Below are 13,948 nucleotides of genomic sequence, written 5' to 3' on the forward strand. Positions count from 1 at the left end.
CAAAGGGAGTGAACTTAACAGATAATGATCTAGTGATCTCTCTCCTGCCATTCAACTCCACCCTCTTACAAACAGAGGGTAGGGACACCATTCCTTATCCATCCTGGCTAATAGCCATTAATGGACTTAACCTCCATGAATTTATCCAGGCTAAGTTGTCAAAAGTCATACAGAAAGCAGAATCCACAACCCCTGATTCCCCGAATCAAATCTAAAGAACTTTTTATTAGCATGACAAGCCATACAAGTGTAGCCAAAGTGTAAATGGCTGTAATATTGAGCTCCTGTCAGCAGACAACTCCCAGGCCGGTGCTTTATGCACAAGATCGTATCAAGTAAATGTTCATGGAGTATTTATAGTCATGAAAACTCTGTTTATATATTGCTCATTAAATGTACTTACAGTATTATTTGTAAGAAATAATAAAGCAATATGGAAAAGATGGAGGGAAAGTGGGGAGGACACAAAGGACGAAGTATTGCAACTGGACCATGTGTAAAAAATTACATTTATCATTAAGGCAAACAGACACAGTTTAGATTTTTTTTCCATATAAAACTTCTATATGTGAAATTTTGATAAAAGTCAAGAAGATGAATAGTTTTCAAACAAATTGTCTTTATTATTTCTTACTAGCAGACGGAAAAGCACCACTTCAGAACAAGTGTCAGTTCAGCAGCTCCCCACCACTTCTCTACTCATGCTCTTCATTATGCCCCATGACAGCTGCCAGCCGAGCAGAGTTGGAACTTGGTCATGTCAAGGTGTGAATGAACAAATCTTTATGCAATCAGGATTCATCAGACATTCCGGGTTAGAATCTCAGCTAGTGTATTTTGCTGTAGCTCCATTGGAGTTAGAGCAATTTACACCAGCTTATGATCTGGACCTCTGATTATGTAGGTAAGTAAAGACTTCTCCATCTACCACCTGCCATGACTATGCTGCTATACTGACCTCTGTCAAAATACCACAGAGAGTGGCATCAGCACAGCACCAGCAGGGAGGCTGCTGAGGCTCAGCTCTTTTAAAGGAGCTGATTCACTTTGTGATGTCAAAAGATAAGCAGTAAAGCTAAAATTAAACTGATTAAATATTACGGTTAACATGTACTTCTAGGCTATTCTAGATACAAGGAAGTTAAATCTTTACAGGATTTTATATGCATTACTATTCATTATGTATTATAACAGGAAGATTAATATAGAAATAATATATACAAAATTAAGGTATATTCTTGCTTCTAAGAGTTTATTTACAACACACAAAAGTATTTCCATTCACCTTTACTGTAAGTTATCAATATTGTGAAAATTACATCACAGAAGCTTGTAAACCAATTGCTTTCACCTTTCCAGCCATTCAGAAGCATGTGATGTGATTTCCATACCATTCAATTTGATTCAGTCTTTAAAGAAAAGCTTTCAGAAACCATGACATATCAGTACCTGAAGTCACATTCCAAAAGAATTAGGCTAACAAATTTAGCTCATTTGCAGCCTTATCAACCACTACAGTTTTTTAGGGTTAAATGCTGTTTTGAAAGATAAAAGACAGAACAAGGACTGATATTAAATGGTTTAAAATGCCAAATAAAAATGCATTATTTCTGCATTCAAGATATTAAAAATCCTGTAGAAATAAAACAATTTGTTCATCCCACCAAAAAAGACAACAGTTGCTCTTATTCTGCCTGTTTATGAGAATGCATCCAAACAATTTATTTTAATAGCTATATATTTATAACCATAGCACTTTAATTGAATATAAAACATAATACTGTTTATATTCATAGTCTACCTTTTTATAACAAAAGTTATCATGGGTAATAATCAGGGAAATATGTGTATACACTTTGCAAGTTGAACAGGTGTTGCAATAAACAATGATTGTTTCATTTCACTCAGATTATTCAGAATACATTCTGTGAATTACCCTGCTAAATTAATAACAATGGGGGTCCAATACCACATAGGGGATGCTTTATATTAAAATAATAACCTTTTATTCTTGCAAATTCCTCTTTTGGTACCATAGCATTCATACAGCCCATTCTGGCTTACTTTTAAGTGCTCAGAAATTTTTTTGATCAAGTGGCAGGACAAACAATAAGTTTTCAAACACAGACTCGCGAATGTGAAAGGTATGAAATAATCCACTTGTCTCATGTATTCAAGTAAAGTCCATGCAATAGTTTTGTTTGTAATAAGCATTTCCTGTCCCCCAAAACACCACCATAATCTGATTTTAAAACTCCCAGTCACATATTCTAGTGAATATACAATTCCAAGACCAGAGCTTAAAAAAAAATAAACGTTCATGTAAAGTTAACATGACCAGAGAATAACAAAAACTGATTTTCTTGTCTTCATTTCTGGTCACACACATTTACCAGCAGGTATCAGGACCAGACCATTTGCCTAAATTAATCTAAAATCTCCTAGATGCTCTCTGTTTTACGCACCAGTTCCCTTGGATGGAATGTTTCTTCCAGACGGAAAATCAAAAGGCTCACAGTCCCTCCCATCTTAGTGCTTCTCAGCAGGGAGACAGCTTCCTCCTGGGTTTTGCCGGTTAAATCAACTCCATTTACCTGTGACAAATAAAACATATAAAACTGCTAAGACTCCAGCATTAGAAAATATTACTGAACCCATCACACAGCACAATTCACTTGGAGGCCAAACTCTGTTACAAATCTAGAAGGAACTAACATAATGACTCTGCATCTGCTCCTCTTCAAGTCAATGGGAATTTTGCTAATGGGATCAGTAGGAGCAAGGAATCTATAGGAAAACGCATAATATTCGTGGTTCTGGTCTTACATTTCTATTCATGATTTCTAGCATTCAAGAGAAAGAGATGACCAGGAAAGTTGTCACACTGACAACTCTGGAGATCTCAGGCGTCTTTATGCTCAAGAACAGAGCGTGTGCGGCAGAAGTGGAACTGTCCCCTGTGATGGTTCTCGAGGTGCCCAGGATTGTGAGTCACCAAGTTACCTTCAGCAAGACGGAGACTTGCTTGTGCTTAACTGTGGGTCAGCTCCCTCACACCTGCAGACATTTATCCACCCAAATGAGCTCCTCTGGGCTCTGCCAGACCTTATTTTGTCTTGCAGGTTAACAATACGTGCACCCCAATCCCAGAGCCCCATTGAAGCGTTCCCCTGTAGTGTTCAACCCCTTGTCCACAAAACACTCAGATATACTGTCTTCAGGGGACTAGTATACACAATAGCTTGAATGATTCAATTCAGAATCAGCTCCTTGTACAGTGCCACATCACTGAGATACATATATAGTGAAACCAAACATAAGTTTATGATCAAAGATCAAGAGATCATGAGTAAGGATAATGGAAACAGAAGGGTTACATATAAAACAAAATCATAACACGGTCCCTAGAGACTAAACTTAACAGGCTAACAGTCTCACCCCAAATATCCTTTGCAACAATTCAGCCAAGGCTGGTTGTGATCCTGTTTTCATGGATGTAATCACACTGCTCGATTACTTCCTAGGTGCAAGATAAAGAGGTGTCCCTTCCTTCCTTGCATTCTCCTTATATTCCTAATGTTGCCAACTCTCGTGATTTTGTTTTGAGTCTCATGATAATTGTTTCCTTAAAGGCCCAAGTCCTAGAGTCAAGTGGATATATGATCATTTCAGCCTTCATTCTTTTTTTTAAAAAAAAAAAGAAGTTTCTAGCCTTCATGGCTGTGGAGAAAGCTTCAAAATGTGACCCCAGTGCACCTTCAAGACTCAAAAAGCAGAAGGCAAATAAAAAGAACACCAAATCTAATATTTGTACATAATCTCATGATTGTTAGTGAGCCTGACTCATGCTTTTTGAACATTTGGGGTTGGCAATACTGTTTCACCATTTGCTCCTCAGAGTCAGGATAACTCCTCTCCCTACCCCTGTAATTAATTCTCCAGCCTGCTGCCTTCCTGCTGCCTTCACATCCTCCCGCTGACTTTGCATGTAAATGACTCCCTATTGTGTTAACTTACAATGCTTAATTTACATGTAGACCAACAGAGACAAGTGAATAAACATCCTTTGCTGGGCAGAAACCTGTTTGTCCACTCTGCTTTAATTCGGATTTCAGAAACATATTTTTAGCACAGATAGATAACTTCTTACATATAGCATTGGTACATACATTTCACAAGGATATGAACTAGTGTGACCATGGCTTTTATTTACGACCTCACAGTATATTCTTTAAAAAAGGAGTACTTGTGGCACCTTAGAGACTAACCAATTTATTTGAGCATAAGCTTTCGTGAGCTACAGCTCACTTCATCGGATGCATACTGTGGAAAATACAGAAGATGTTCTTATACATGTATATATATATAAGAACATCTTCTGTATTTTCCACAGTATGCATCCGATGAAGTGAGCTGTAGCTCACGAAAGCTTATGCTCAAATAAATTGGTTAGCCTCTAAGGTGCCACAAGTACTCTTTTTCTTTTTGCGAATACAGACTAACACTGCTGTTACTCTGAAACCTGTCAGTATATTCTTTGGTAAACCAGAATGCACATTCCAGGATTAGGATATTCTTGTAACCCCCCCTGCCAGCTGACACGAAGGGCTTTATGGTCACACCCCACATACATGTTTTTCAGGGAGATTTTCAAAGGCACAAGTGGGAGTTAGTAGCTTAATTCCCATCAACTTTAAATGGGAGTTGAACCTACCTGTCCCTTGTACTTGTGAAAACCTTCTCTCTCTTTTTTTTTTTTTAAAAAAAAACCTACTGCATAGCCAAATAGAAACCCAAGTAAAATGCTGGCATGTTAACCTGTGTTTTTCACCCAAATTATGAAGAATGTTATGATTATTATTTAAAGAACACTGAATTTTTTTAAACTGCATCAAAGATGTGTTTCAAACGTGGATTTATGTGACATTTTGTTTAAACAGATAGATATTTGATAGTGACAACTACTATACATCAAAAAAATCTTCTACTGGACAATGTATTGATGCAACATCACATGGAAACCTGGAGACCCAAGTTTTATCTTGTAATTAGCATTCCCTCCACAGACACGTAACAGACTGCACAGCGGATATATATGAAACATGTTTTCAGAGTAGACTCTGTCCCTGTATAACAGAGGGAAGAAACCACAGATAAACATGCTATAGGGTGGAATGCAAAACCCTGTTGCTTTGGCATGCTGACAGCCTTTGCCTCTTGCCTCCTCCCCTGATACTCTGCTCAACTCCTGAGCAAGCTACCAAGTGAAATTGTCAAGAGATATTGCTGGCTTCACTTTGCTCTGCTGCTCACAAAGATTAGAAAAGTGAAATTTGTAAAATCTGGTCAGTTTCACTTTCTTAGGCTTTTCCATAGGTTGGTGCAGCAGCAAACTAAACTCAATAAGAGGCCTTGTGAATTTTTATTTCACTGCTGTGTTGGTATAAGGAGGTGAGTCACAGACTGAGAAAAGACCAAAGCAACAAGAGGGTGAAACACTGACTTTGGGGAGAGCCTGGGGAAGGATGAAAGAAATGGGTAGAGAGGGAAAAAATAGAAATGAAGGGAAGGTAGGAATGCTGTGAATCAGAAAAAGGTCTTTGGTTGACCAGTGTCTTGAAAAAATATATTATGCATATATGGCACTGTAACGGAGCTCCCTTCTCCACCCCTTTGACCATCACAAACAGGCGGGATACTGTCCAGGTTTATAAGCGCCAGTGTGTTAGTTATTAGGTCCCCTCCATCATCAGTTCATCAGTACAGCCTTGTGCAACAAAATACAAGTGGATATAAACCACCCCCTTAATCCACTCTCCAGGGGCAGAGAGGGAAAGATACCCTTATCCTGACATCCTGCATCCCCCCTAGCCCAGTGGTCCCCAAACTGTGGGGCATGTCCCCCTAGGGGGTTGTGGAGAAACATTCAGGGGGGGCACAGCAGGGCCTGGGCCAGAACCCATGGGAGGCGGGGAGACAGCACCACCCAGCCCCGCTCTGCCCCAACTCTGCTCCAGCCCAGGCCTTCATCCCCAGCTGTAGCTCCACTCCCAGTCCCAGCCTCGCCCCCTGCCCCAACAATGGTCTCTCTCCCGGCCTAGGGTCTGAACCGTGGCTGGGGGGAGAAGGGGAAGGATGGACAGGGGTAAATGGGGCGCGAGGTAAAAAGTTTGGGCACCACTGCCCTAGCCCTTGCCAGCCTCCTCTCCTTTAAGTGTTCCCATCTGATGGGTTGATTGTTCTCACTGGCTTGTCAGCCTCCTGCCTAATTAAGCCACTGCACACCCATCTCTCAATTAAATCCACTCTAAGGGGAATAGCTAGTGCCTTAGTGCCAGAATACAGGGTCAGCACTAGGCTCCTAGCACCCTGTCACAAGCACTCAGCTGGAAAGAAGACAAATGGTAAATGTAGCGATATCAAGTGCAGAAGTGACAAAAGAAATCTTAGCGGACAGACATGAAAGAGAATAAACAACTCATTTTGGAAGTGACAATTAATCTAAATAAAAGATATTAGGTCAAAATCCATCCCCCATTGTAAGTTATAGTTAATGAAATGGAGTTACATCAGGGACAAGTTTGGACCAATATTTAAAAGAAAATGTTGGCTCAAGCTGACTGTTTGACACCAGAACATCTTATTTCAGCTCAATATTGTAAGTGACAGAATGTGAATCTCCACCCTGAAGCAATATGACACTACAACGATCTCATCTGCAGGAGCAGAGGGGATGGAGAGCAGGGAATTTTGCAAGTAAACCTGAAAGGGTAACAGGTATTTGTTTTTAACTGACTTTTCTATCAAACAACAAGTACATGCTTTGATTTGCTCTCTCAATCTACTCTGTTTTCCCTATCTCCAATATCTGTGATGCTCTACTTTACGATTTTTTTCTTACAATCTTCTCTCTGGCCCCCACTGTTCCCTCAATTGTGTTTTTTCCTCTAATTTATTTGCATTTAAGGAACCATAAAATAACACCAATACCAGGCTTTAGAAGCCAGTGTCGTAAATTACAAATGCAATCCTTACACCCTGAAGGTCATATAAAACAAAAACAAAAAAGCAACAAACAGACCATAAGTCTGCAAGACCATATTACAAAGCAAAAGCACTCCACTTCCCAATACTGAACAAGATATTCAGCCTCAAAGCCTCCCAACCCTCCCAAATGCCCATTAATAAATAATGAATATTTATAAATATTTATAAATAAATAAATAAAAGAGAGCATTTCTCATTGTTTTCCCTTTGTTTGTTTTGTTTCAGCACTTTTCCAGTGTTGCAACACCTTCCCCAGCATTCAAAGACTAGCCGCACCTTTTAGTTGGAAAGAAGAGGGGAGATCTTACGATTCCAAAGCAGCAGGAGACATATGCCCTTTGTTTCATCTACATCCTTAAAGGGACACTTATTTTGTACCTTGTCATAAGTATAAAGGGAAGAGTAAACACCTTTAAATCCCTCCTGGCCAGAGGAAAAACCCTTTCACCTGTAAAGGGTTAAGAAGCTAGGATAACCTCGCTGGCACCTTACCAAAATGACCAATGAGGAGACAAGATACTTTCAAAGCTGGAGGGAGGGAGAAACAAAGGGTCTCTCTGTCTGTGTGATGCTTTTGCCAGGAACAGAAAAGGAATGGAGTCTTAGAACTTAGTAAGTAATCTAGCTAGATATGCGTTAGATTCTGTTTTGTTTACATGGCTGAGAAAATAAGCTGTGCTGAATGGAATGTATATTCCTGTTTTTGTGTCTTTTTGTAACTTATGGTTTTGCCTAGAGGGATTCTCTATGTTTTGAATCTGATTACCCTGTCAGGTATTTACCATCCTGATTTTACAGAGGTGATTCTTTTACTTTTTTTCTTCAATTAAAATTCTTCTTTTAAGAACCTGATTGCTTTTTCATTGTTCTTGAGATCCAAGGGTTTGGGTCTGTGTTCACCTACGCAAATTGGTGAGGATTTTTATCAAGCCTTCCCCAGGAAAGGGGGTGTAAGGTTTGGGGGGGATTTTGCGGGGAAAGACGTTTCCAAGCGGGCTTTTTCCCGGTTATATATTTGTGAGACGCTTGGTGGTGGCAGCAATAAAGTCCAAGGGCAAAAGGTAAAATAGTTTGTACCTTGGGGAAGTTTTAATCTATGCTGCTAAAAATAAGCTTAGGGGGTTTTCATGCAGGTCCCCACATCTGTACCCTACAGTTCAGAGTGGGGAAGGAACCTTGACATACCAAAATTTGTGTCTTACAAAAAAATCAAGCTTTTATAAAAAAACTCTAATGATCAAACTGTTCCCAATTTTATCCCCTTGCAATAATTCTGTGAAAAAAATGCTTTGCCCTACACAGGAAAGTAGGGATTGCCCCACAGTCCTCTGAATCCATAGGGCATGCACCTAGCAGATCCAAGTGTGTGCACAGGCAGGGAATGGGTGGAGGCAAGAGGCTGCCATTGACCAAGCTAGCAATGTATCTGGAGAAAGTGGGAAGCCAATGAGAGAACTGGGACTCTGAGACTCAATTCCTCCCCTGGTCTGCAGTTTACTCAAGGCAGATTGCACAATGACAATTTACCCTTTATTAATGAACAACTACTGTACCTCCATCCACATGATTTCAGAAAAATTCTAATGGAAGTAGGGTTTCTTCCCTTGAACCTATAAACAACCCCCTATGATGTTTGCAATCCAACACTGTGGCATTTTGCTGGTACAAAAAATAAACAGCATGAAAGGTGAAAAGTGCACTAGATTTTAAAAGTCAATTCATTTTTAATTATGGAAAGTGATAGAACTGGTGTAAATACATAAAAGGCTGTTACAAGAGGGGAAATTTTTTTTTCTCCTTAACCTCTGTGGATGGGACAAGAAACAATGGGATTAAATTGCAGAAAGGAACGTTTAGGTTGGACATTAGGAAAAACTTCCTAACTCTCAGGATGGTTAAGCACTGGATAGCTTGCTTCGGAAGGTTGTGGAATCTCCATCATTGGAGATTTTTAAGATCAGGTTACACAAACACCTGTCAGGGATGGTCTACTCTAAAATAATACTTAGTCCTACTATGAGTGCAGGAGATTAGACTAGATGACCTCTCAAGTCCCATCCCATCCTACGATTCTATGATTCTATTTAAAGAAATTTGTTTTGTAAAATCATTACTCTTAACCTGGCTGGGGACCCTCCTTTTAAATATGTGCCCTGTTGCAAATATACAGCCCTTAATTTGTTACATTTCCTGGGATAATATATTTTAAATGAACTAATTCAGTGACTCATGCCAAAATACAGAAAGCGCCTTTTGAACTAGACTAGAGGAATAGTATACAATATTTCATCACCTCAGTAAGTCGGTCTCCAGCCTTCAGTCTCCCATCTTGAATAGCTGCACCTCTTGGAAGGATGTTTTTCACATAAATTGGAGCTGAGCCACCAATTGGTACATCTCTTGAAGTGATGCTAAATCCCAAGCCTTCTGTACCTGCATAAACAATATAAAGCATTATCATTTGTCTAAGAAGTGCATATTCATTTAATTATACTGCATATTAATTCTAATTCATTCGTTGCCAATATTTTCTGTTGTGACAATTACATACAGAAGCCTTATAAAAATACTGCCTAACAATGCTTCACAGAAAAATGTGAAAATGTAATACCTGGAAATAACAACAACTTTGAATCTTAGGGCCCCCGTCTTACAACACAAATGACTGTTGGGCCCTTTCTCATGAAATCTCTGTACTGGGAATTTCCTGCTCATTGCCATATCTCCAAACTTCCACTTTTGATTAAGATGAATGAGATGGAAGTAGGGCAAAGCAGATCTGGCATTCCTTAACTTCCTCTCCCTTGTCAGTCTGGATTTTGTCCTTGATTTAGTACAAAGAGTTCACTGATTTCATTGGTCAATAATCTACTCTCCTTCTACAATGACTCTTTTAGCAATGTTAGCAGTTTGATACTGCTGACCATGAGGTTTTGCCAACTCATCCATGGACTCTGGCAGTGATGGATGGAAACAGTTCAGCGGTTCCATTCTTTCCACTCAGATAGGCCTCAGAATGTATTATCAATTGCTCATCCACCCTGAATACTCTCTGATGTGGGCTACCACAGGGTTCCATGCTTCCTTCCATTGTGTTCAACATTATGTTATATAATGCCTCTAAGGAAGATAGTGAGACTGTCTAGCCTTCAGTGCTATTGAGATTGCACTCAAGTTTATGTCTCTTTTGCTGGACACAGATTATTACAGTTTCTCTGCCTGGCTAAAGCTCAATTTAGAGAAGTTGGAAGTGATCCTGGGAGGCATGAAGAAATAACAGGAGGGTTCCCATAGGTGAAGTTGCCCGTTAATAAAGTGATATACCCACAATTGGTCAATGTGGTGTACAGCCCAGGGTTACTTTTGCAGCAGACTAACTCCTGGATTCACAAGTCGCCATGGTGGCTAGAAAGGGTTTTTTCCACTAGGCTATGAAAAATTTTTACTTTATCTTTTTGGTTTCAACTGTCCCACAGTTATCGGTGGGTTTGTGACCTCCACATTAGATAACCTCAACATTCCACCATGGGGTTATCATTGAGGACCATTTGGAATTTTTCATCTAGTACAGAATGTACATAGCCACTTATGGAGCACACAGCTGCTGGAGAAAGATGACATCTTCACCTTAGATTTATAATGTCCCCTATAGTTTGGTTCCCATTCACCTTAGAGACAACCTCTACCTCAGTAACTGAGATCAGCTGGGAGCTCCTGTTAACAGTCCCAAGAGCTGAACTTTGAGGAAGATGAATGTAGTATTCTCTGTGGAGGGTATGCAACCTGGAATTTGTTTAATGCAAAGCCTGAATTTGTAGACTTTCAGGATACAGTGTCATGAGCATCTCTTTATCTATTTTTTTTGAGTGAGTAGGGTCATATTTACATATACCAAAGAGGTTGGAATCCAGTTTAGTTGACATTGATGCATATGTTGATGTCCTTGTTTGTACATGAACCCAAAGACGTACATAACTGTATATGCTCACAGATTTATTAACAACACATTTTATAAATTGTAAAATAAAATATGTATCAATTAATTTAGGATACAAAAGTGGATTTCATTTATTTTCTTACATAAAATTCACAAGCATCACCTTCAGCAGAAAAGATGAACATATTGCAATGGCCAAGATTTCAGGAGTAATGAGTGATTTTGAGACAGAGAGAGACTCCTTGAGACACCTTACTGAATACGTCTACTCAGTAATTAAACACCCATGGCTGGCCCGGGTCAGCTTACTTAAACTCATGGAGCTGTAAAACTGCGGTGTAGACGTTCAGACTTGGCTGAAGCCCATACTTTGGGACCCCATGAGGTGGGAGGGCTCAGACCTGGGTGCCTGAGTCAGCTGACCAGGGCCAACTGTAGGTCTTTTATTTCAGTCCAGAGGTACCCACAGAGCCAGATTTTCAGGAGGTGGATGAACAGCACTTGTAGAAAATCAGGTCCTTCTAAAGTATTTCAAATGAGGTGCCCACTAATTACCAGTCACAATTTTGTAAATCTGAGCTACAAAGAATTTTCTTAAGTAAATATCATGGCCTAAAGGGTTTAAAAGAATAAAACTCTTATAAACTGAAATTGGAATCTTACTTTATGACAACCACCACTGAAAATATGCTATTAAAAAGCCATCTAAAAAAAAAAACCCAACCCTCTGCCAGCCAGAAAGAGCAGTGTCTTTTCCAAGTCACAACCCCCAAAAAATCTCATGTTGACCAGGCACTCCAATAATCTGGGGAAAGATTTTGGAATATTAAATCAAGATGGTCTTTGTAGAAAGAGTTTAAGACAGGAGATGAAAAAAATTACAATTCTTTAATAAAGCTTCAGTTTCCTGCACAAAATGAAGAAAAATACTTTGATGTCTATCATCCATAAGTAAGGGTATGTGATTGATATTGTTCAGAAAGTTTGGGGCAGAGCAATTGTTATGTGCTAACCTAACATGAAATAAATTGGTCTCCCTGAGCTCGATAGGACTCAAGATATTTATGCGAATAGTTTGAAAAACTTCATCCACTTTCTAGACACTACAGAATTTGTCAATGTTACTATTTGGAAAGATGGAAAAAGATATAAATTCTGCAGCCACCATATTTTGCTTAGGAGATCCTGGTATTTTAATGATCTTGCAAAATTTTCATATAATTCTTCACTTCCTTCCAAGAGTGTGAAGATGACATGCAGAAGCCTATGGTTATGGACTGATTTCTCAATAATTTTCCTTTGCAGTGTTTATCCCTTTCTTATTTTAAAGAATCTCGGTTGTGGGTTAAAAACAATTTTTTGGGCTACGTATTGATATAGTTTTCAAGATATTCAAGTTTCTAAATAATGTTAAGGCTTTGAGTGCATGTCCAAGACTATGTCTTTTCATGGTTAATCTTAATTCCCTTTGACGCATTATTATGTCATTGCAGATCCACAGTTCACACACCATTGGGGGGGGGGAAATTGGACCTCACATTTTCATATTGCAAGTGTGCTTAGCACAGCTATTGTTAAAGCCTTACAGAATTCTACATGTCCACTCGCATAAGGTTAATGATTTTATTTTTTAAACACTAAGTAAAATCTTAACTCTACTCATCACTATAAACAGTTGATTTATAGGTTTTTAATGCCTAGGCAGATACATTTTCAGGATAAATTTTGCTGGGCTGATTTATAAAAGCTTTATGTTCCCCCTATAGTCAAGATGATTATTGGGTGTCCTCCTGCCCCCCTCCTTTTTTTAAAAAACAATTGTATTTTAATGCTATTACACATCTACAAATTTTGATTAAATTTCATTTTAGATTTTTTGTTTTAAATTTTCTCCCATATGCATCATCCCAGCTGCTCATTTCTACAGATGAAATAACATTTCCAGTTGTATTTGTCTACTATGAAATCTCTGTACTCTCTGTTGAGTGTAAAAATGGCTGGACCTCTTCTTCAAGATGCTTTACTTTTGCATTTATAAGTATGAAACCTAAAATGTGGGTTTTTAAATACAACTTAGTTGTCTTGGATAGTTGTAATTTTATAGATTGTAATCAATTTATATTGGACTTTCCTAATGGCTTAAGAAACCCAGTTTAAAAAAAGAAAAAGAAAAAAAAGCTCACAAATTTGGGAGATATTTTAGTGTGAAGATGACATTTTTACCAGCATGCTAGTGTACAAAGTAATATTTTTTCCAACACTAATTTCTGAAGGGACAGCAAGAAATGTGGCCAACTCATTTTGCCAGAGTTGTTCTTGCTTTTGCTAGATTATTTATATTTGCAACTGATAACATTTTGGTGAACATTTGCGCTGTCCATTCTAGTCATATTTTTTGTATTTTTCACCATCGTTGTGTATTGGGTATATAATGTTGTTTAATCAGAACCTGTGTGTTCCATATGTAGTTTGAGGGTTTGATGAACTTTGGAAATTACTATAATACATTCAACTCGGGGCAACACACACGTGGCTGGATGGATTTTATGCCTATTATTTCCTCTGTGCCCATATAATTGATTCAGTTATCCATGCTACATATGTCTCAGCCAACTTGGCAGTAGAAATGTGATTACTTAGGTGACCTGGGAGAATCAATACCCCCCCTGCTGCTGAAAGATACTGAACCTATTTAGTTCTTAGGGAACAAAATTGATCATGTTATTATTTATGAAGGAACTGTGCAAACATATGGCAGGCTCCATTGGTACCCTTGAAAGGTCCAAAGAAAAGATACTTTCAAAATTTTAAAGGAGAAAAGAAACTGGACACACACAGTCAGAACAGAGTGAGAATGGCAAGGAAGCTGAAGGAGGAGATGAGATTTTTCCCACCTTCACAAATCCTCAACAGGCTTTACTGACTTGATAGTCCCTTATAATCATCAGCACAAGACAATTTGAT

General features: G+C 38.7%; 1 protein-coding gene and 1 long non-coding RNA gene across 14 annotated transcripts in view; one reads left to right on the top strand and one right to left on the bottom strand.

Moving 5' to 3' along the window:
• The window catches only part of PARD3 (par-3 family cell polarity regulator), a 646,254-nt gene that overhangs the window by 232,539 nt on the left and 399,767 nt on the right, over positions 1-13,948 (bottom strand). For all 13 annotated transcript variants that reach the window (XM_074946210.1, XM_074946208.1, XM_074946207.1 and 10 more), the window contains 2 exons: positions 9,341-9,480; positions 2,466-2,594 (listed from right to left, as the gene is read on the bottom strand). In XM_074946210.1, the coding sequence (XP_074802311.1) occupies positions 2,466-2,594; positions 9,341-9,480 (269 nt within the window). The remainder of the gene's footprint in view (positions 1-2,465; positions 2,595-9,340; positions 9,481-13,948) is intronic.
• Positions 791-7,628, top strand: LOC141983262 (uncharacterized). The gene is made up of 3 exons (XR_012638330.1): positions 791-904; positions 6,650-6,777; positions 7,273-7,628. It is a non-coding gene; the product is annotated as an uncharacterized LOC141983262 (long non-coding RNA).

Source organism: Natator depressus, chromosome 2 (genome assembly GCF_965152275.1).
Source record: "Natator depressus isolate rNatDep1 chromosome 2, rNatDep2.hap1, whole genome shotgun sequence".
In the NCBI taxonomy this organism is placed as follows: domain Eukaryota; kingdom Metazoa; phylum Chordata; order Testudines; family Cheloniidae; genus Natator; species Natator depressus.